The sequence below is a fragment of the Pipistrellus hanaki genome, assembly GCF_964339955.1.
Source record: "Pipistrellus hanaki genome assembly, chromosome: 2".
Classification (NCBI taxonomy): domain Eukaryota; kingdom Metazoa; phylum Chordata; class Mammalia; order Chiroptera; family Vespertilionidae; genus Pipistrellus; species Pipistrellus hanaki.
This window is the reverse complement of record NC_140504.1, coordinates 53970933-53994851: the sequence shown is the minus strand read 5'-3', so window position 1 is coordinate 53994851 and position 23919 is coordinate 53970933. Positions and strand designations below refer to the sequence as shown.

Below are 23919 nucleotides of genomic sequence, written 5' to 3'. Positions count from 1 at the left end.
CTACGTCAATCCCTATGATTTTGTTTTCTTACTTATGATTTTTCCAAACCCACTACCTTTCCTAGAAACAAGCTTATACCACAGTCTTGGAAGAATGGTGAAAATGCTGTGGGGGAAATTCCCCCCTCAGAGGTTAATGTGTGTTATAAATCTTCCCCAATTGTTATTAGAGACAATAAAGAGTATTTTTTTGGGGGATGTCAGAGTAATAAGGACATTCAAGTATGTCAGCATTTTAAATGATTCAAGAACTGTTTTGACAGGTTCATCACAAATGATGCAGACATGAGCACTAAAGTATCAGAAAACAAGGCTCCTGATGTCACAAGCTTGGAGGTAGAAATAAAACCAAGGGGAAATGCCACTTTCCCACGGGAGTAAGAAAGAACAGAGTCTGACCCAATGTAGCTGGTTGGGAAGGGAAGGTAGCAGACAGCACTGCTCAAAATTAGAAAGAAGAAAAAAAAAAAGAAGACAGAGAAGCAGGGACTATCACCTTGGGGGACTTTCATTTGACCTTCAAAAAATGTAAAAGAGACTTGTTAATTAATGGGACTTATCAGAGCTAAGTCTGGGAGCTCTGGAGAAAGTAGAACCACCCTGCATCTTTGAGAATGCCCCTAAAGACGGAAAAGGACAGTTGTGCCATAAATTTGGGAGCACGGCTTGGGGGAATCTGAGGTTGAATGTCAAAGGATCAAACATAAGTTTTACAGCCAAAGTATTAGCAATTGTTAAACGGCTCCCTTTAAATGGTCAAAGAATATTAACTGATTTCTTCACATTCTTGCTATGGGAATTCTAAGTGGCCTGCTGGGTGTATTTACCCCCCCCCCCCCCATTTTTTAATTTTTATTTTAACCAGCAAATATTTACTTCACACAGCACACAAAGCTCATTGAAATAGGCTCTGAATTTTGTGAATCCTGGATTACAAAATAGGAATGTGGTGTGCTAACCCATCCATCCCAAAGAATGCTAAGTGATCCTAACTAAAGTTCACTGCACACTTTCTGTTGCCAAGTGCTTTATACCTATCATCTCACATGACCCTGACAACTCCCCAGGTACTGTGGCAAGTTTCACTTTATAGAAATCGAGGCTAAAAAGGTTGAAGGGACTTTCCCAAGTTCACACACCTGATAAGTGAACTCACCCCTGAGTCTAATCGCCACAAAGAACTCTCACATATCACATTGATATTCACTTCAGGGCGGTGGGGAGACAGAGACCACTATGCCCATCTTGCAGATGTGACAACAGAAGCTAGAGAACACAGCTGCCACGGTCACTAAGCCAACCTGTGGGAGTAATGGGACACTCAGCCAGTGTTCTGCATTCTAAGCCCAATGATCCCTTCTGTACCACTGAAGGGTGCTTGGTCGGAAAGTCGGCATCTACGTGGAAGGCTGTTTCCTTAGATGTGTATAACAGGCATGGCCAGAGGGAAACCCAGGAGCCTGGAGTTCCAGCGGGCCCCGAGAGCAATTCGTGGAAGGGTCCAAGGAGCCTGGTCCACACCTCAGCCCTGAATCTCAGGGACACAAAGGAAACCATCCACTCCTACACCGTTAGCCAAAGCTCACCCAGAGACCAACTTCCAGGGAAGTGACTTCCAGTGTCATGGCACATTCTGTACTAGTGTAGCTGGCATTTTCCTCCACCCAAATAGATCATCAGGCAGCAGAGAAAAAGGGAAATCCCCACAGTGACTCAGCCTGGTGCCTGCACCTCTGCACCCTCACTCACGGTTCTGGATGGTGATCTTGCGCTGCCGGTAATCCGCCCCCAGCACGGGCTCATTCTGCCCCCGCCTCCGGGCCACAATGCGGACCTCTCGCTGGCTGTCGTTGCAGTCGTTGGAAGGGTCCTGGCCCAGGGATAAAGCCGCCTGGTATGCTGAGGAGAGAGGACACACCTAAGTCACACAGCAACGGGGAACTCCCAGGAAGAAAGGTGCCCTCACTATGAACCTCTGTGTCCCCGGGGCAGCTTGTTAGCATGAAGAACCTTTTTTTTTTTTTTTTTTTTTAATATATTTCATTGATTTTTTTTACAGAGAGGAAGAGAGAGGGTTAGAGAGTTAGAAACATGGATGAGAGAGAATCATCTATCAGCTGCCTCTTGCACACCCCCTACTGGGGATGTGCCCGCAACCAAGGTACATGCCCTTGACGGGAATCGAACCGGGGACCCTTCAGTCCACAGGCTGATGCTCTATCCACTGAGCCAAACTGGTTTCGGCAGCATAAAGATTCTGATTCTGTGGGTCTTGGGTGAGAAGCAGAGATTCTGCTTTTCTAACGAGCTCCCAAGTGATACCAGAGACCCACACGTTGAGCATGAGACACTCCAGAATCCCCCCAATAGGCCATCAAGTCCTGAATGACTCCCATCCCAACGGCCTGTGTCTCATTTTTAGTGGCCCCAGACGCTCCTTCCTTAAAATACACCTGCTCTTACAATGCAAAGTTTGAAAGCTGTTAAATCTGCTGAGGCAAATGCCCACTATCCTAGTCTTACCTACCTTCCCACGTAACCCAGGCATCTTAAGAGTACCCACCCCAGGAAACTATACCTGGATTTAGAGGGGGGGGGGGGGTATTTTGGGGACAGCATCAGTCTCCATGGGACAGGTTCTGGGATTCATTCTGACATTTATAGGACTGAAAGAGGTAAAGCTGATGTCTCCTTCCCTCTCCTTTCATCTCAAGGAGTTCATTTGCTTCCTTTGAATAGGGTGTCTGCTTCTGTTCCCAACATTTCTACAGTGTTAATTATCACAGGTTGACAGTGGGTTCCTTTGCCCTTTGAGAGAGGCAGAGGTGGACAGCTTGGAAGAGCTTTGGTTCCAGGCAGCGGAACCAAATTGTTCCTTAAGAGGTCAGATATGGCTAACCATAGGGGAACAGCGCATCTGAGAGATGTCAGACAACAAACGTACTCCCTGGGGGCAGTGAGCTCCGTATCACTTTCGTCAGCAGAGGAGTGACTGTCCATGAGGAGGGCTGGCTGTAGAATCGAACTTGGCAGTGGGCACAAGTTCACAGATGATCCTTCCTCAGGCATCCCGGGGGTGCAGGAGTTTTCTTGTCAGCATTCTAAGACTAGGGTGACGAGAGGTGAATCTGCATCCACATCTCAGCGTGCTGGCACAGACTAGGAGGCGGAATTTGCTCTGCCTTTTACTTAATGCCTGAGCTGCCTTAAATCGTTTTAGAACAAAGTGGGACTTACATCTCAAAACAAATAAAATAGTATGTGACCTTCAATTAATTACTCCATCTGCTTAGGCTCAGTTTATCTATAAGATGAGGGGACTGGATTAAGTGATCTCTATTTCACTTGAGGATTTGTTATCCTAGCTCATTCCTACCTACATCCTAATGACAACACTTCACAAAGGGTCCCTGGCAGAGCCAGAGAGGGAGAACACTCACATGCAGAGTAGTAGTCAAAGATGGGGTCCTTGCAGAAGGACTTGAAGCGCCACGTCACTACCACGTCCTGGAGCTGGGCAGAGGTGGTGTAGTCACATTTGAGGATGACAGAGGCAAACAGGGTGACATAGCGCTCTGTGTGCTGGACGGTCACCAACAAGGACAGACACCCTGCAGCCAAGAACAGGAGACAATGCTGAAGGTGGACCAGATCTCTGGGAGGTGACCTACTTCGGTTGGTGGGTAATGAAAGCAATGCAAATGAACCACCGCACTGCCTGACTGGTTGGGAGTTCACTTGGCCTGGGGAAAATGTGGGGTGGATACTGCACAGACAAAAGAGAAGATGGTGAAGAAAAAGATCAAGGACAACTCCCAAGGAGCTCATGGCCCATCTATAGTAATAATACATACAACAATAATAAAGAAATTATATTAAAACTAGAGGCCCGGTGCAAAAAATTCATGCACAAGTGTGTGTGTGGGGGGAGGGTCCCCTCAGCCCAGCCTGCACCCTCTCCAATCTGGATCCCTCGGGGAATGTCCGACTGCCACTTTAGGTCCAATTCCAGGAACCAGGTCTAAACCAGCAGTTGGACATCCCTTTCACAATCCTGGACCGCTGGCTCCTAATTGCTTACCTATCTGCCTTCCTGGTGGCCCCTACCTGCCCCCCTTGTCAGCCTGGTTGCTCCTAACTGCCCCTTCCCCCGGAAGCCTGGTCACCCCTTACTGCCAGCCTGATCACCTCTTCCTGGTGCCCCGCCCCCCCCCCCCCAGCCTGGTCTTCCCCAACTTCCCCTCTCTGCTGGCCTGGGTGCCCCTAACTGCCTCCGCATGCTGGCCTTTTAGCCCCTCCCCCTGCCCCCCCCCCCCCCCCCCCCCCCCCCCGGGCCTGGTTGCCCCACGCAGCCTGCTTGTTCAGTCATTTGGTCATCCCTCACTAACCCCTGTGCCAGCCTGGTCGTAGGCAGCCATCTTGTGAGGGTTAATTTGCATATTACCTCTTTATTATATAGGATAAGCCTACATTTGTACTGTAGTGAACTTGCTAATATATATTTTCTTCACATCATTTTCTCTTCATTTCCCTAAGGATAAATTTCAACCTCTACAAGGCCTCTAAGGATGGTCACATCTGTCTGCAGCCTTTCTCTCCTGCCTCATCTCCCTTCATGCCATACCTTACACTCAGAGCTTCAGCCATGCTAGGACTGCCATCTTCAGCAGGTCTTCCTGCATGTGGATCTCGTAGCTGCAGCACTCTTCCATATCATTGGCCACCATTCCCACTCCCTTCACTGGACTAATTACTGTTTATTCCTTAGGTCTTTAGCTGCACCCTCACCTCCTCAAGAAGCCTTCCCTGACTACAAATCTGGGGGAGGGGCCTCCCTCTGTTTTCCCCAAGTGCCTCATCTTACCATTTCACACTTCTTAGCGATGGCCTGTTTACTGTAGGCCCTGAGAAGGCCAACTGGGTTTGTCTCTAACTCACTGTTCAAACACAAGGGCCTCATATTGTGCCCGTCACCTCCTTGGCAACCAACAAATGTTTGTTTAATAAAAAAAAATGGAATAAATGACCAGAAATACATTAACCAGTGGTCAGGTCAACATAAGCATAGAGCAAATGAAACAAAAATCAGACTGTGCTAAATTTTATCAAGAAGGACTTAAAGGAATCAAACACACTTTTTTTATTTAAAAAAACAACAACTCCCTCCTCTTACTTTCCCAATACACATACTGCAGATCTGCCTTGATGAGGAACCAGGTGGCACAGATATGTCAGGTGGGACTCTGGCAGTCAGAGGGCCACACATAATTGATATCTTGTAATGTTCCTACAACAATATGGGTTCTAGGCTGGGCTATATGGGATCTTATCATAGGAGGGTTAGTGTATAGCAGGAGTACTCAAACTCGAGCATACGCCACCTGGAAGACTTGTGACAGCCCAGACAGCTGTCAGCAGGAGTTTCTGATTCAGTTAGACTTGGGTGAGGCCTAGGGACTTAGATTTCTAATAAATTTCCAAGAGACACTGATGCTACTGCTCTGGGCATCATACTTTGGGAAACACTGGTGTAGACTAGATTTTAAAACAGCAACCACTTACCCTTTGGACTCAGATATGATATGGTTCAAATCACTTTACTACTTAGACACTGGACAAGTTACTTATTCTCACTCAGTTTGTGCTTTCTCAACTATAAATGGAGATTATAATAGTATGACCATCAGGTCCTTGCAAGAATTCAATGAGATAATCCACATCTGGTGCCTGGCACATACACTGCCACGTTAGTGTCAGTGTATGAGTCTCCCTCTTTCAAGCTGGGGTTCTCAGGTACTTTGCCTTCATTTTGACTGAGTTACCCCCACAAACAAAACAAACATAGACACCCATTACAGATCAGCTGGGTGGGCCTCTCTCAGTGGACAAAGCCATTGGTCGCACCTCACCTTCTGGACACAGCCCACAAGATAGTCTGTTGAGACTTATCATGGGCATCCACACCTGCTTTTCTCATATCCATGGAGAGGCAACAGAATGCTGCTCAAAAAAAGCTTTGGCCCCTAGAAATGACTTGAGTCACCTCCTGAGTTGTAAATGAGGGTGTGTCGTGACAGCTGAGCTGGAGAGAGGGTCTGCAGAAGTTAGGGGAGACCTTTGGATGGGAAACCTTCATAAAGAGATTTACATGAGACTCTGACTCAGACAGGATAAAGAAGACACGTGAGAAAAAGAGGGTTGAGAAACTCACCATTTCAGGATGGAAGATGAGCACAGGCCCTTAGCAGGAAGGGGCAGTTACTTGGGGAACCTGGAGGGAACCAAGCTAGCTGGCATCTCTGCCTTTATGGGAAGCGGAGGGGATAAATAAGGTGGAGCTGGTGTGGTGACCAGCAGGTGGGGAGACGGAGTGAAGTCTATAGCACACGCCAATGTCTAGTTAATGGATAATCACTGAAGGCTTTTCTGAGGAAGAGTAATAGGGTGACAATGGTGTTTTCAGGAAGATAGATGACTTCCTTATTCATTTTGAAAACGAGCCTTCTTGTAGTCTGGGGGGAAATAGCTGCCATCAGCTGTAGGATTCCTGGAAATCAATACAATCAACAGAAGAGCCAGTGACCATCATCTCGTGCCTAACATGAATTCTATGGTAATCTGCTGTTTTATTTTTGTTTCTCCACCCTCACCCTGGTTTGTTTTGTTTTGTTTCCCCGGAACTGACCTGAAATAGACTTTGGAGCTTTTGCCCAACAACACAGCCTAATGAATAGAAGGGACTGCAGCAAGATTCTGACGATGGGTTTTTCAACACCAGCTCCTTTTGTACAGTAACACACATGGATTGGAAGAGGGAGAAGACGCTGATTTTCAGTCCACATGTGACCCTAGGTTTGCATAGCACTTTTAGATATTTTCTTTTACACACTAACTATGACCCCTGGGAAAGATGAGCTGTGCCCATGCCATACGCAGCAAAACTGAAATTGGAAAAACGTCACTTGTCTGTGGTCGTTCATTTTCTAAGAGAATGTGATTTAAGATTCTTCCCCTGAGCAGCTCTTGCCACTCTGCCTGGCCATAAATAAAAGAGTGTGTTTGGTATTCATTAGCTTGCAAAGAACTAAAACATGGGGCCAAGCTACATGAGCAGCAATTAATATACACTTGACAACTGTCATTCTGACACTGTAATTAATAACTTATATGTTCTTTACTTTGCCAAATAGTGATTCAACATAAATATCAGTTTATGGAAAGGACTCTACTCAACATTATTTATAAAGAGGCAGGACATTTGCAGGGGAGGGAGGGCCGGCTTGCTGGGAGTCCGAGGAGGGAGCTTGGTGGGGCCAGAAGTTGCTCTGTAGCAGCTTCTGGATTGCTGAATCTGACACTCTGAGTCAGGAGAGTAGGGACAAGGGGAGCACCTTCATTATCCAATCCTCATTCAGCCCCCCTTCCATGAATGCCCTTATTATGGGCAAAGCACACCTGGGGTCAGAGAACTCACCTTTACCAACGTCAACGCTGGCTGTGCTGCCTTTTATCCTCTCTTCAGTTTCATCCCTTATGTGAATATTGAATCTTAGAATAGCTCGGGTTCCCCAGATATGCTGACCACAGTGATCTCACTCACAGTCCCTCTGAGGGTGTGCCAGCCCCACAGCATCCTGCACAGCTCTCAGAATACCGCCCCTCCCCACGTGCCCCCACAACCCTCGCATGGGAAGTAGGGAAGGATCCTAGGATAAAGGGTAAATGAGCAACAAGCAAACCTTTCTTCCTTCTTCTCAGTTGTTTCCCTACATCTACTGTATGCTGGGCCCTGTACATATATTGTCTCTAATCCTTACAAACCCCCTAGGGTGGAATCATCCCTGCCCGTCTTTGTGGACAAAAGTTCAGACAATATCCCAAGCCCTCTTAGCTTCAGGATTTGAATTTGGGGCTTGCTTACCACAAAACCCAATCTTTGTGTTTATTTATTTCAAACTCACTCTTTCCCAAGCAGGCAAGTTTAACCTTCCAAGTGAAAGGAAGTCAGGTACTGGATTCTCTAAAAGCAGGAGGATTTTTCAGATTGAGAAAAAGACAGAGGAAGTAGTAAGTCCATCTCAAAGGCAAAAACCTCCCATCTTTCTTTCCCTTTAGCTTGTAACTTCTCTAAAAACTAACCACATTGGGCACACACACTACTAAGCAGGTAAGGTTTCCAAGAAGAGACCAAAAGCAGCAAAATCAGGGTTGAAAATATGAACAAACTAAAAAAGATAAATGCCTTGTGTAGATATTGCATCACTGTTCTTTTAAACTTAGTTATACAAGTTTTCAAATTCGTAAGTTATATTTTTATTCTTAAACTAGAGGCCTGGCGCACAAAAATCATGCACTGGTGTTGGTGAGGGGGTGTCCTTCAGCCCAGCCTGCACCCTCTTGCAGTCTGGGAGCCCTTGGGGGATGTCTGACTGATGGCTTAGGCCAGTCCCCAGGGGAAGCAGGCCTTACCTGGCAGTCAGACATCCTTAGTGCTCCTGTGGAGGTGGGAGAAGAGAGGCTCGCCAGTGGTGAGCCCAGCTTCTGGATGAGTGGTGCTCCCCCTACAGGAGTGCAGTGACCACCAGGGGGCAGCTCCTGCATTGAACATCTGCCCCCTGGTGTCAGTGCATGTCATAGTGACCGGTCATTCTCCCATTTGGTGGATTTGCATATTAGCCTTTTATTATGTAGGAGAATTTACTTCATCCTGTGGCATCTCTTTATCCCCAATTCATTGCCATCTAATTTCCTAGCTGTCCCTTTTCATTTTTCCCTTGAAAACATTAATTCTAAAGACTAACTTTCTGAGTTCAGATTCTACCTTCACTTCCCACCAGTTAAAAGACCTGATAAGTTACTTCCAAACTCCAGTTGTTTCTTTACACGCAAAATTGGAATGATACTAATGCTTGCATAATAAAGGGTTGTAGTGAGGATTAATTGAGATAAATGTCCAGTATTTAGGAAAGAGCCTGGCACATCCTAGGCACTCAACAGAGATGAGCTGTCATTTGTATGTATCTTTTCTGCCTTAAAATACTGAGATCAACTGAGATAATCATGTAAAAGCATTTTGAAAGAATTAAAATGACACAAATGTAAAGGTTCTCTACTACCTTTTTTTTTTTTTTTTTTTTTTTTTTTTTGCCAAGTGAGTTAGTGCATTAGAAGCTTTTAAAACTGTGATGCTTTGTACTCTGGCAAACCCGTTCACAAGTTCACAATTTACGTCCTCTGAGAAAGAGGAAGAGAGGGAGACCTGTCATTTGAGAGTGGAAAGGTAACTTCAGATGAGATACCAGAGCTCATGGGAAGGAGGGAAAGGGAAGGGGATTCTCTGTTTCCCGCCATGAGGTACTTTCCAAGACTACACTGCTGTGCAGAGTGGGGACTACCATCTGACATTAAAGTGGAAGAAAAACATACCGAAAAAGAAGAGTATCTTTACAACTAAATGCCATGTGTTCCCAAATATATGGATATCTCTGTACATTTATTTTCTTCATTGTCTTCTCTGTCTACAATCATATTGGACAAGATGTTTTACAGTTTCTAGAATATATTATCCATACAGCATAGGGATACAGGTATAAAGATTTCTCTCTCTTTAACTAAGAACTGTTTTCAGAATACTAGATGGCATTTCCCTCCTTTCCACATGAAGGGTCATGCTTAAAAAAGGGATGGTAGCTGGGGACTGGGGGCTGGTGGGGGGAGGGGGGAAAGAACATGGTCTTTCCTGGCAAGGGCAGTGGCCTACTGCTGACGCTGATAGAAGGTCTTGATTCCTGAGTGCTTTTCAGATATACCCAGGCACCTCTGCTCCAGTAAGCATGTTAACAAAAAGTACACAGGTCTAATCCTATCAGAGTTTATCTCTGAGCAAGCTATCTCCCCAAGTATATTTGCCATGGGTACTTATTACATTTCCTTAGATAACAGTGCAAATATGAGACGAATAAAGGGGAAGAGGGACTGGCAATGAGTACAGAAAAGAAGTAAGGGATCCAGAGAGTCAGGAGAGAGTTGGGGGCAGGGGAGGAACTATGTCTACATATTACATCTTTAACAAAGGTCTGGCCTGTGCTACTCAACAGTGCTAGGCACTAAGCATGTGGCTACCCTGGGGAGGACACTGACATACACTGAGCACTTACATGCTGCTAGACATAGCATTGGATGCTTGATATACAGTATCTCATTTAACTTTTGCAAAAATCCCATGAGGTAAGTTTTATTTTTATCTCAATTTCATAGGTGAGGAAAATCCACAGGGAGCTTAAGTAATTGGTTTAAGGTCATGCAGCTAGAAAGTAGCAAGCTAGATTTAAATTTATACCCCTAAAATTCCAAGGCCTAGGATGTTTCCAGTCTATCAGATGCCTTCTGGATAAGTTTTTCTAATGGTGGAGACTTAACCTTCAAGGGATATTCCCATCTTTAAGGCACAGTCACAATTTTCTTTTAACCATTTTATATAGAAACCGCTTTTTACTTTTTTTGCAATATAAAATAAGAAATTTCAAAAAATTAAGAAGGTATAACGTAAAAAGTTTCTCTTTGCCTGCCATGCATTCCACTCTCCAGAGGTACCACTGTTGATAATTTGGTGTGTATCCCTCCACATCTTTTCCTATACTGCTATTTAAAAAATTAATCATCAACAGCTTTGTTTTTTTCTTCAAACTAATGGTATATCATTATATTCTATAGATTTAATTATTTTGTAGATCTAATTGTCTTAGTAGCTACCTAAAAATTCACTTCATTTTCCTAATAATGGGCATTTAGATTGCTTCTGATTTATCACTATTACAAACAATGCTGACATGAATTGTTAAAATGAGTGTCTTTATATGAAATATATAAAGTATCTCTTCCAGTAGGATATATTTCTTAAAGTGAGATTGCTGGTCAAAGGAAAGAAGGCTTCATATTTAAACTAGACGCCTGGTACACGAAATTTCTGCACAGGTAGGGTCCCTAGGCCTGGCAGGCGATCAGGGACCCCTGCTGGCACCTCCTTGACTGGCCTTGCGCCTGCAGGCTGGGTGCAGCTCCTGCATCGAGTGTCTGCCCCCTGTGGTCAGTGGGCATCATAGCAACTGGTCATTCCACCAGTCATTCCACTGGTAGGTCAATTTGTATATTAGACTTTTATTCTGTAGGATAGTAACTTCAGGGAAGAAGTTCATATTCCCATCAACAGTGTGACAGTCCCATGTCTCACCACAATCTTTCCAATAGGGGAACATAATCAATCTTTTAAAATTTTTGATAAACTACCAGGTGAAAAAATAGGTACTTAGGTGGTTTGAACTTTCTATTATTTTATATTCCTTTAGGGGTAGAAGACAAAACCTGGTTAACAGGCAGATGCTCGGAGTTTCCCAAAGTATGTCAATCAGATCAGTGACTCATCCATGTCCCCACATGCTAATCTCAGAGCATATTCAAATTTGGGTCTCAGAATGAAAAATTTTTATGTGTCCTGTGGCTTCAGAGGTCACTCATTCACATAATTTATTAGAGACCTACTGTGAGCCAGGCACCATTCCAGATGAGGGGGTATCATTGCAAATAAGAGAGACAATGCTTTTGCACTATTAGAAGCTATACTCTTAATGGGAGATCAATAATAAATAAGTAAACAACTAAACAAGATACTTCAGGGTTAAGCTGTATAGTGTTGTTCAGAAACTGATATGGTAGAGCTTTGAATATCAAATCCTACTGTTGTACAAAAAGGGACAAGACAGGCACATGGATCCAAATACTCCTGCTAGGACTTCTTGGTTGTTGAAAAGTCTAAATCAAGCCCCAGGTGTAAATAGTCATTCTTCCATACAAACCCAGGCCTCTTCAATGATTCTCATCTTAGTAATGGGCAGCACTGAAAACTAGGAATCGTCCTTGAGATCCTTCTCCCTCACTCTCCCTATACCCGTGGTCAGCAAACTGCAGTTCTTTGGTCCCTTGGGTGTGGCTCTTCCATAAAATACCACAGCCTGGGCGAGTCTATTTTGAAGAAATGGCGTTAGAAGAAGTTTTAGTTTAAAAAACTTGGCTCTCAAAAGAAATTTCAATCATTGTACTTTTGATATTTGGCTCTGCTGACTAATGAGTTTGCCGACCACTGCCCTATACAATCTATTATCAAATTGGGTATATATATCTCTTAAGTATTTTTGGAATCTCCCTGTCCATCCTCACTCCCACCCTAGTATGAGTTACCATCACTTCTGGCCAGGACACTGCTTCAGCTTTACTGGTATCTGCTCATACTCTGGTTCTCAGCCATGTGGATTCCACACTACTGTTAGTCTCCCAACCCATTCTCTTTAAAAAATCTCCAAAAGCTGTCTACTGTTATTAGGATAAACACAAAGCTTCCTACCAAGCCCCATTTCCACCATACACCCTGTGACTTCCTCCACTCACGTTAACATTCTTCTCTCCCCTCATACTCACTGAGCTCCTATCTATCTATCTATCTATTCCTTTGGTTTGAAATGATGACTCCTCAATTTTCAGTTCAACTATCACTTCTTCAGGGAGGACCTCCTGAATGAGCAAAATCCATCTATCATATGTTGTTGTGTTACCCTATATATCTTTCTCATGGTTCCTGTCATAGTTGTATTTCTATAATTGCTCATATTTCCTTTAGACTTTAAGCACCATGGGGCCAAGGCCATGTCTGCTTTTGTTTGCCAGCACGGCTATTGGTAAATGACACAGCATCTCATTCCACTACAATGTTATACATTAAACATTTGCTGAGTAAAAGAACCAATAAATTCATATGAGACAGGCCAAACTGCTTGGAACAAATTTTAAGTGCTGTAAAAGTACAGAAAATAAATAGTTAACCATTTGTACGCTATAGGCATCTATAAACGCAAATGGCGGACCTTTTTCAATTACACTCAAAATACTGTGGCAGTTATCTGGTTAAAGTTAACCATTTGCAAGATGGCCAAATAAAAATCACATAGGAAGGAAAGAAGGGATACAAGAGCATGCCATATCAGAGGGACAAGGGCTGCCCGAGTTAGTGAGGCAAGAAGGAGTAGGCCTTGAATTCCACACAAAGAACTTTAACCCACTCTTACAAGCTATGGGGATCTAGTGGAGGTTCTTAGAGGATTAAAGTGAAGGTAGGAAAGATGAACCCAGGTAAGTTATCATTTGGGTAGACAGAGAGGTAGTAGCTTTAGAGGCAAGTAACTTTCAGATGTTTAAAGTACACTAATGTGAGGTTTGTCACCTGGAATAGAAAAAGGGTAGATCCTGGGATTAAGAAACAGGAACTTGGCGATTAACTGGATTTGGGAAATTTAAAAAATGTCAAAAGTGCTTTCCTCTGACCTTACTTTGCCTAAGATTTACACATCAGAATATATAGAAATAAAGACTAGAGAAAGATGTCATGATCAGAGCCTTCCCAATTCTTAAAACATACAATCTTATTTCTCCCCCAAGGATGTCAAATAAGGAAGTAAAGTATTAGGCTAAAAAAAACCCTCAGGCAGACAATGCATCAATTACCTGGCATCTCATTCTAAAATATTCAATAAGTAGCATTTAATTAGACATCCAGGAGGCAATATATTTCTATACCTACATTCTAGAATTTAATAAAATAAAACAAGCCTACACCATGGCATGAATCAGATGCAGGGGCCACGGACTAAGTGAGGGTGCCAGAGTTCTGGTCTCAGTTCTCAAGTTAACTCCATTGCGTCAACCTGAGGTGGGTCTCTTCCCTGAACACAGGTTTCCCCATCTGTAAAACTGGCCGGGAGGGGAAGGCAGGGACTGGGAGTGACTTCTACTTATGTTCAGCAAACTCCTGGGACTCTGGGGAGGTATTTCAAGGGGACCAAGGGGCGGGGACAAGGGAGCTGCTGAGTAGGCAGCTCCCACCCACCTCCCACAGGCTCCTCACCGGAGAAGCTAGCTCCACTTCCCTATCGACTACATCAGGGATCAAGGTGTCATTAAGTCTTCAGTAGGATCCTAACCTTCGTTCACACCGCTGAGTAAAAATTCTGAGTTCTAGATGCTAAGAATCTTGTTCCTTTAGGATTCGGCAGTCTGATTCCCCAAAGAATAATATTACATGCTGATAGCTGTGTGGATCTATAAGCTAACACCATTCTCAGATCTTAAAAAGGTTTTCACAAAAGCACAAATGACACACCTTTTTAGAATTTGGGGGTAGAACTGAACTTTCATTCCAGGAATAAACTTTGAGGTTGGGTGAACATAACCAGAGCTTGTCAGCCAGTAATACAGAGGGCTGCAGGTACTTATTTTAGCTTCATCTTAATGTTGTGTTTTAAAAAGCGAGTATTACTTGTGTGATAGAAATTTATTTCTTTGTAAAGAAAAAAAAAAAAAAAAAAGGGTGTGACAACTGATCTCCCCACAACTCAGAGCACAGGGCCTCGGCTAACTTCCCATGACTCCGTGACCTCAGAGGCTTCGTCAGGGGCCCCAAGCCACACAAAGTAGCGAGTACCCAAATCTGACGTCATTTCACTAGTGGCCCATACTTTGCAAATGCAGAAACTTGGATGCTAATGAGAGAATGGGACTGACTCCTCTTTAGAAACAGAACTGAACAAGGTGATGGGCAAAATGAACACACTCTAGTGTAGGGGTTTCCAAAGTTCATATTCCCGGAGAAACCAAGATGGTGGCATAGGGTAGACACCTGAATGCAGCCTACCACAACAAATTTGAATTTAGAACTGGAAAACAGGGGAAACATCGCCCTGAAGCACCAGCTGGCTGGCTGAGAGGAGGCTCTACCATCTGGAAAGGAAAGAAGGTGCGCTGAACCTCAGGAACTGTGAAGGTGCGGTGAACTGTGTGTGCTAAAAGGCGGCCGCCCGACTTGGCTGCTGGGTAGCTTGCGGAGCGCAGAGAGGGCGGACAGCTAATGCTTGGCTGGCTTTCTTGTTTGGGAGGAAAACAGAACCACCCTATTGCTCTGATAGACGGCCCCAGACAGGGAGAGGCCAGACTGTCAGGCAGTGGGCAGAGATCTCTTGGAGGTGTGTGAAGCCAGCGGCCATTACTGCGAAACTCAGAAACCAGACCCTCATAGGGAGGGGCTGAATAGAGCTTGTCTTCACCACCCCAAGACTCCACCCCATCCAAGCAGAGCACAGAAGCCCTTCCAGTGGCTAGCTTTCTCGTTCACCGCAAATAGGACTCTCCTAGGAAGGGACAGACAGGAATCCAAAGCTTGTCTGTGCCTATACCAAAGAGGTGCGCGCGCCTGCAACCAATCTTGTGGGATTCACCAAAGCTTAGCTATGCTTCCCCGAGACTCCACCCCATCCAAGTGGAATTCAGAAGCCCTCCTAGCTGAGACACTTCTGATCCTCATAGCAAATTGGCTTGGAGATAAACGCTTCCCAGTGATACCAACAACAAGCAAGGCTTAACAACAAGACTGCACACACAGCCCACAAAGGGCTACACCAAGACTATCCACCTCAGGTAACTGGGAGACTGACCCATTGAACCATATAGGACACTTAGCACACAAAGCCACCCTACCAACTCAGGGAAGCTGTGAAAATGCCAAGAAAAGGAAACAGATCACAAACAAAAGAAATGGAGGATGAGAAACAACTGTGCCAAGACCGGTTTGGCTCAGTGGATAGAGCGTCGGCCTGCGGACTGAAAGGTCCTGGGTTCGATTCTGATCAAGGGCATGTACATTGGTTGCGGGCACATCCCCAGTGGGGGGTATGCAGGAGGCAACTGGTCGATGATTCTCTCTCATCGATGTTTCTAACTCTCTGTCCCTCTTTTTTCCTCTCTGTAAGAAATCAATAAAATATATTTAAAAGAAAGAAAGAAAGAAAGAAAGAAAGAAACAAACAAACAAACAAACAACTGGATATAGAGTTCAAAACAATGGTTATAAGGTTTTTCAAGAATTTCCTAGAAAAGGCCGATAAAATAAATGAGACCTATGAGGATATGAAAAGGGATCAACTAGAAATAAAGAATACATTGTCTGAAGTAAAAAATATTATACAAAGTCCTAAAAATAGAATGGAAGATCGCAAGAATCAAGTCAAAGATTTGGAACACAAGAAGCCAGAGGACACTCCTCCACAGAAGCAAGAAGACAAGAGAATCCAGAAAGTAGAAGATAGTGTAAGAAACCTCTGGGACAATTTCAAACAAACCAACATCAGAATTATGGGGGTCCCAGAAGAAGAGAGAGAGCAAGATACCGAAAGAATACTGGAAGAAATAGTGACAGTAAACTTCCCCCACCTGGGGAAAGAAATAGACTTACAAGTCCAGGAAGTGCACAGAACCCCAAACAAAAGGAATCCAAAGAGGACCACACCAAGACACATCATAATTAAAATCCCAAGAGCAAAAGACAAAGAGAATCTTAAAAGCAGCAAGAGAAAAGCAGGTAGTTACCTATAAAGGAGCACCCATACGATTGTCAGCTGATTTCTCAACAGAAACCATGCAGGCCAGATGGGAATGGCAAGAAATATTCAAGGCGATGAATAGCAAGAACCTATAGCCAAAAATACTCTACCCAGCAAAGCTATCACTCAGAATCGAAGACCAGATAAAGAGCGTCACTAATAAAAAAAAGCTAAAGGAGTTCATCACTGCCAAACCAGAATTATATGAATTGCTGAAGGGGGTTCTTTAGGAAGAGAAAAAAGATATAGATAAAAATTATGAACACAAATATGTAACTATCAACAGTGAGTCTAAAAACCAAGGGAATTAAAAAACCTGATGAACAATATTAACTGGTGAATATAATAGAATCAGAGGTATGGAAGGGGAGTGAACGGACAATTCTCGGGGAAAAAGGGAGTGGGGGGTGCGGGAAGAGCCTGAACATAAACTGTGCACCTATGGATGAGGACAATGGGGGGTGGGGCAAGGGCAGAGGGTGGGGTGGGAACCTGGTGGAGGGGAGCAATGGAGGGGGAAAAATGAGGAACATTTGTAATAATATGAACAATAAAGATTTATTTAAAAAATAAAAAACAAACAAACAAACAAACAAAAACAAAGTTCATATTCCCAGTTGCAGTGGACCTTGAGGAAATCAACTGATTGGCTTTTTCTATTTAATACTGTTAATGTGGGGAATATTTCCTATGAATTTAAATGTTATTAGCACAATCTTTGGTGTCAATTTGCTATTCTTATATCCAACATAGTAACAGGATTTTATTTCTATTTTGGAAACCTTACAGACATGTTTACATGTCATAATGTAAGCGATATTTCTTACTGGGAGCTGTGAAAAAAAAACAAAACACCATGCAAACGTTTGAAAAACACTTCTTTGGTAGCTGATTACTGGGAGTGAGAGAGGAAGCGGATCTTCACCAATTTGATCTGAGGGACATTTTAGTAAGTTTGGTTTAAAAATAAAGAAGTGAGGGCAGTGGGGAGGGACCCAGTATTTCCTGAGTGATGACCATGTTGTAGACACTGTGCTTGATCTTCACCCACCCAACAAGAATTGGTCTTTCGTTGGAAGGGAAGGGGGGGGGGGGAATGGCTTGTCAGGGATTTTGCCTGTTTTCTAGATAAAGGGAGATTCCTTCAAGATTACAACTAGCAAAAGGCAGTTTCTGAAATCCAACTCGACAGTCATTTGACTATTAATTGCCGTTTCGTAGCTGTAGTGAAGGAGCAGAGGAGCCTAAGCTGTATCTTTAAAGTTAGCTTTATAAAATCCTATGTGGTTCTAAATCATGACTGCCATTGTCACCACAGCTGATATTTATTAAGTCCTCACTCTGTCCCAGGCACTGTGTATTTAAGCTTTAAAACCTTCATTTCATTTAATCCTCACAAATGCCTTATGAGCCATGTGCTAGGATCATCTCAATTTGTTGGAGGCTTTTAGCAGGTTAGTAAGTTAACCAGCAGCATGGATGCAAAATCCAAATGCACATTAAATAGTTGAATGTATCTTTAGTTACCTTTCCTGCACATACTCAGGGAAAATGCCTGCTAAAAGAGCTATTTCCCCCTTCAAGTGCTGGAATCAAAACAATTGAAATCTCAATTTCTCACCTCTAAAATAAAAGTGAGATTAGATGTTCACTTAGGACTTCACACATTCAGCATTCTCTGGTTTTAAAGGCAGGTAGCCTTCCATTTAAAGAACATCAGGCAGACACAGCAGTCTTTTTTACTTCAGCATCCTGGCTACTTACACTGCAAGGCTGGCTTATAAACACCCAGAGCAACATTTTCTGAAGACCCTGTCCATTTAGCAACGTGCTTACTAGAAGAATATACCATTGGGTCATCATCACTGTATTAGAAAAATGTTCCTTGTTCAATATTCTCCATAAAAACTCAATAGCTTGTAAAATAATATGCTGGTGATTTAAGGACTGGGGTTTATACCCTAGTGGGATTTTTATCTGTCAGGCTTCTTTTCTTATCCAATTGACCTGGATGACTGCTGCCTACAAAATCTGGCCCCTTTCAGCTCAGGAGCACTCTGGGAATGGAAGGCCCAGGGGCAGAGGAGGGGGGCAAATCTCTATTTTCCTAAAAAGGCAGCTCAAGCAGCTTCATAAATCCTTAGTTGCTGTGGACTTTGTGCTATACGTGTGAAGCATAGAAGGGAAAACTGTGCAACATTGTGAGATTTTTATGAATTTGTTTTCATAGTCAAACTGATGACTGCCCTGGAGAAATTTCAGGCATTTCGATTTAGGTGAGGTCTGGTCTATTTTCTTGTGTACTGTGGGTATCCAACATCTAGTTTTGTCCGTTTCACATCATTTGTAGACCCTGTACCCTGCAGAAAATGTGGTAAGCTAGAGGTCCTTAGGGATACCAATTTTCTAGTTTTTCTATCCTTTGGCAATCCTCCTTCCCTTAGTATTAAGCTTAAATTATTGTAGAATTTTGCCTGAATGTGTTTGTTACCTCTGGGTGATTTTTTCATGTCCCATTAAGCTTGTAAAAAACGGAATTCTGCCTGTACCTTCATATTACATCTTTTCCCTCAAAAAACACAAGACTCAAATTGGTCTGTGGGCCAAGTGAGCTGACCATCCATTGACAAAGAGGTAAGAGGGCAGTTATTCTTAAAAGAGAGGGCAGATTTCAACGGGAAACGATACGTTCTGGTTTGCAAGATCACACCAGTCTCCCCACTGAAAAGGACTGAAAGCCTGCACATTCAGCTAGCCTTTCCCTACCTGGTTTCACTCACGCAGATCACACTTCTGTCATCTTCCCAAGAGACAAAAACCAGACACAAAGCCGGGCTTTCCAAAGCAGGCAGGGGACTGGCCTTGAGGTTGAAGATGAGCAGAGGTGAGTGTTGGACCCCTGAAGGGGAGATATTGAGCCAGGGGGAAGTCAGGAAAGCGGGTAAATAGAAAAAAAGTAGAAAAGTGACCGTGAGAAAGTTTAGCAAAGAGCTGAATGCTGTAGTCCCACAGAACACACTCTGAATCAATCATACCGAACTTCGGGACATACTTGAGGACACATTATTACCCCCCAGGAGTGAAATAAATGCATTTCTGGGCCACTATGGTTGTCACCACATCTAAAACCTAAAAGCAAGTGTCAGATGCAAGGGAAAAGTAATTAGGAATTGTAAAGCTGGTGTTATGACATCTACCGATTCCGTTTTAGCAATTAAGAAGAGCCTAAAGACTGGAGGAGGGGCAGCCTAGAGGTTTCCTTCTCAGTTGCACCTGCTTCAGCAGGGCCTGGGCGAATAAGAGAGGAAAACAACAGGTTCCCCCAGGTAACACTACCCAGTCCCGCACCTCCAGGCGCCCGTGCCCAGAGCCGGCCCAGGCCAGGCTGCCCTGCGGGAGGCCAGCTCTAGCAAGGCGGGCAGTGCCTGGGGCCCAGGTGGGACCCCCTCCCCACGGCTCACCTGCTGGGAGCCAGGTAAAGAGCAGCAGCCAAGGTGCGGGGACCGCGAGGCCCATGCCGGCGCCTCTCCGGCCCCTTTCGGTTCTGGGCTGGGGCCCTGCCCTTGCTCCTCTGCGGCCGCAGGACGCAGCACCTCCGCCGGATCCCTCCGCTGTCGCTCGCTCGCTCGGTAGGCGCCGGCGGAGGCGGCCGGCAGGTGCGCGGCTCTGACCCACCTGGGCGCCCCCGGCCCCGCCTCCCGCCCCGCCCCGCCCCGCCCCGCCCGCGGGCCCGGCCACCTGTCCTCCCTGCGCTGCCCTGCCCACCTCTGCAGGTGTTCCTCCTCCCGCCCAAAAAGCGTCTCCAGCCCGTGGAGACTGCTGCCACTTTTCTCCAAAGTTCTCGGGAACCTCCGCCCCTAGATAATTGATCCCCCGCGTTTTGTAGAATTCTGTAAATAGAACTTTCTGGGGAGCAGTTCCTATGTTTTTCTATTCACTCCCACGTGCTTGGAAAACATTCTTTTTGTTTTCTCCCCCCAGTCCCCCCCCCCACACACACACACTACAACACACTGATGTAAGGTTTACACATTGTGTCTAGTCAGGTTCTGTAGAAACTAAAGATATAGCATGTGAGCTGAGAAATAATCTTCGATTAGGATAAAAATAACAGATGTTTACTATAGAAAGGTTAGAAAAACGTAAATGGATGGAGATAAGTAAATCCTGATAGTCAGACATGTGTTGATGTTGGTATATTCCTTTTTTTGCTATTTCCCATCCTGCATGCAACTCAGCGGCCCCTCGCAGCCCTCAGCCTTCCAAGGTCAGGGCTTCGAAGTCTCCTCACAGCAGGCTGTGGAGGGCATCATTTGCATTTACTCCTTCCTTGGCAGGAACCCACCAGGAGGGGAAAAGGAAAACAGGAGGAAGGCTCACTTTGCCTCTAGGATAAGGTGGACCAGACATCCCGCTTTTGGTGGGACAGTTCCGATTTTTAACAATTTGTCCCGGGTCCCCCGGCGTTAAAACTCTAGGGAGGGAGGGTATGTATGAGAGGGGCGGGGCAATGTTAAAATATGTACACAGATAATAATTTAGTTAAAAAATGTAAAAAAAAATAAAGTCCCGATTTTTGGAAAGAATGCTCGACAAGGTAGGGAACGGCGGCGGGAGAACGGGAAGGGAATATACGGTTCTCCGCGCCCATGTGCCATCTGCCCTTGCCCATGACTTCCCGAATTTACTTCCCATTTCCTGAAAGAGAAGAAACTACAAGAAAAACATTTAATGCGAAGAGGCCTGTTTGGGGAACCAGTTGTCAGACCCAATAGTGGAGCGGGGGAGGGAAGATGGGGAGAAGGGACTGTAGAGACCTCCCATCAGATTCAGGACAAGGGCAATCCTCTGTGGGAGGTGAGGCAGGGACACCTATACCGTGAGTGAAGCGGACTCTGCAGAGCAGAGCAGGGCAGGGATACACTTAAGAGAAACAATATTGACTTCTAAGGTCAGTGCCCAGAATGGAAACTTCCAGAGGAGCAGAAACCATGTTAAATGCATCTTTATAATGCTTTTGTTGAGGAAAGAGCTGGTAGCTAGGAGGGAGGAGAACTGTGTATCTTACAGAAGGGGAGCATGATGAAAAATCCCTGATAAGGGAGAGGCTTATAAAACGGTTTGCTGTCTATTCACATTGACTACTGCAGTGTTTTTCAACCTTTTTTGGGCAAAGGCACACTTGTTTCATGAAAAAAATCACGAGGCACACCACCATTAGAAAATGTTAAAAAATTTAACTCTGTGCCTATATTGACTATATATAAAGTAATTCTCTTGAATAGGAATAAAATAAACACAAAGAAAGTATTTTATAATTACTTTATTATGAAATATTAAGTAAACAAAATAGTGAAAAATTATAAAATTCTTGTCTTGTCTGCACCTACGGCACACCAGGCAACATCTCGCGACACACTAGTGTGCCGCGGAACAGCTGTTGAAAAACGCTGGACTACTGTATGGCGATTTTCCAAATTACCATGGTTGGTTGGTTCCTAACAGTATGTTTAGGAGCCTTTAGATCGTGCACTGTGGGAGCCCAGCACAGCAGCAGCAAGATGCAATGTGAGTGAGGGGTGCTCTCCTTCCCCTCTCCAGAGACCCTGCACATACTCCCAGGAACAGTGTATGTGTCTGAGTGTTTGTGGCCCTGAGGGATTTTGGGTGGTTGCTGGCTTATAGAATCGTTGTGGGCAAATTTTCAATCTCAGTCTAAAAAAGTATGAACACTCTCCTTCCCACACCTATACCCATGCCCCTCAGCTCTTGCTCTGGTATAAAGGTCATTTTAATATTCATTGAAGCCAGCATTTCTCCGTGTTTATTTCATGGGACAGTAGTTTCATGGAATGTTAATAAAGAGTATATGGGGGAAAGGCTCTGGGATCAAATCAATTAAAGAAATGGTGGATTAAATGAAATTAAACATTTTTTAAGGACTTGTCAAACCTTTAGAGTGCTAGTGTACATTTGAATTTCCAAGGGAATATTTCGGGGGGGGGGTATTCTGATAGAATACCCATTTGATATTGAAGGAAAGAGTAAATTCTTCAATAAAAACAAAAGAATATGTCCATTGGTTGCACTTATATGCATGTATACAAGTCCTTCGTTGATCTATTTTCTTGGGGAGGGAGGGGATGTGTGGGAGGGAGGGAGGGGGTCAAAAAATATCAATAAAATATATTTAAAAAAATAAAATAAAATTAAAAAAAATAAAAAAAATAAAATAAAATAAATAAATATATTTAAATATATGTAGGAGGCAACCAGTTGGGGTTGCCTCCTACATATACCCGACTGGGCTGGGGATCGAACCTGCAATGACCTACATGCCCTTGATTGGAATAAAACCCACAACCCTTCAGGCTGAAGCTCTTACCACCAATATAAACCAGCTAGGGCAGTTATTCTTATTTCGAAGTAGCATCACATGACATACTTCTGAGTCCATCCCCAAGATATTCTGTCGTACTTATTTCCGTCTGTTTTATAGATCCCTGGTGATCTCTGGTTACTAGGGGTCATCTGGGTTTGGATTACATAGCAGTGAACAAATAGATAGAAGAACTTTAGAAATAGTCAAAGCAGGAGACCATTGTGATCTTAGAATATGGGGACAAATGCTGTCATTACTGTTGATATTTGGATGATAAATTTTTGTAAATTCAACCTTACTAGCAGATGGTTTGAGGGGATAGTCTGTAGGAAAATGAATTGTCAAAAAGAATACAGTGCCTTTATATGGGCTGTCATTAGGTCCCATAACTGTGGCTTGCCTATGGGACATTAGAATTTTTGAAAATAGTTTTCTCAACGGTTGCCCTAGAGATGACCTTATATTTATTATCTTCTAAAGATAGACTAATTTATATGCCTGAAGTTCAAGTCAGATATTTCAAATCTCCCTTTACCTTTCTCTGCCCTCCCACTGAATTATGGGGAGAGAAAAGAACACATTATTAATACTCTTAAGTATTCTCAAGTAAATGTGTAAATTGTATGCTTGAGTATGTATTTTAAATTACAAAAATAAAAAGTTGTTAAATAAAAAAAAAAAAAAAAAAAAAAAAAAGAATAATTCATTAAGGAAGACATACATAAGATTAAATTAAATTTAAGAGTTCTACAAACAAAAGATAGCATATACAAAATGAAAAAAACAAGTCACAAAATAGAAATAGATATTTGCTATGCATTTAAAAAGCAAAAGAACTATAACCAGTAAGATATTAAAAATTTCTAAAAAGTAAGTAGGAGACAACCCAATGGTAAGGGAGATGAACAGGCAGTTCACATAAGAGAAAATCTGATTAACTATTAAGGATACTAAAAGATGCCCAACTTGACTGGTAACCAGAAATCATAAATTTAAAACAATAAATGCTATTTCACATCTGGAAAACTGGTTAAGATATAAAAGTCTGAGCCAACCAAA

The 23919-nt window shown here is 43.7% G+C and overlaps 1 protein-coding gene and 1 pseudogene across 4 annotated transcripts in view; both read right to left on the bottom strand.

Annotated features, from left to right (window-relative positions):
* ILDR1 (immunoglobulin like domain containing receptor 1) overlaps positions 1 to 20077 on the bottom strand; it is a gene marked incomplete at its 3' end in the record, with an annotated part of 35886 nt that extends 15809 nt beyond the window's left edge. For 2 of the 3 annotated variants that reach the window (XM_084871646.1, XM_084871645.1), the window contains exons 1-3: positions 19940 to 20017; positions 3441 to 3611; positions 1750 to 1899 (exon numbers count right to left, since the gene is read on the bottom strand). In XM_084871646.1, coding sequence (XP_084727772.1) covers positions 1750 to 1899; positions 3441 to 3611; positions 19940 to 19994 — 376 coding nt within the window. In that variant the 5' untranslated portion in view covers positions 19995 to 20017. Of the gene's footprint in view, positions 1 to 1749; positions 1900 to 3440; positions 3612 to 19939 lie in introns of all 3 variants that reach the window. The other variant, XM_084871647.1, reaches the window with a different exon arrangement.
* A 2833-nt stretch (positions 20078 to 22910) lies between these two features.
* Positions 22911 to 23271, bottom strand: LOC311616245 (ubiquitin-conjugating enzyme E2 D3-like; annotated as a pseudogene). Its single transcript has one exon. The product of its transcript is annotated as a ubiquitin-conjugating enzyme E2 D3-like (transcript).
* Between the last annotated feature and the right edge of the window lie 648 nt (positions 23272 to 23919).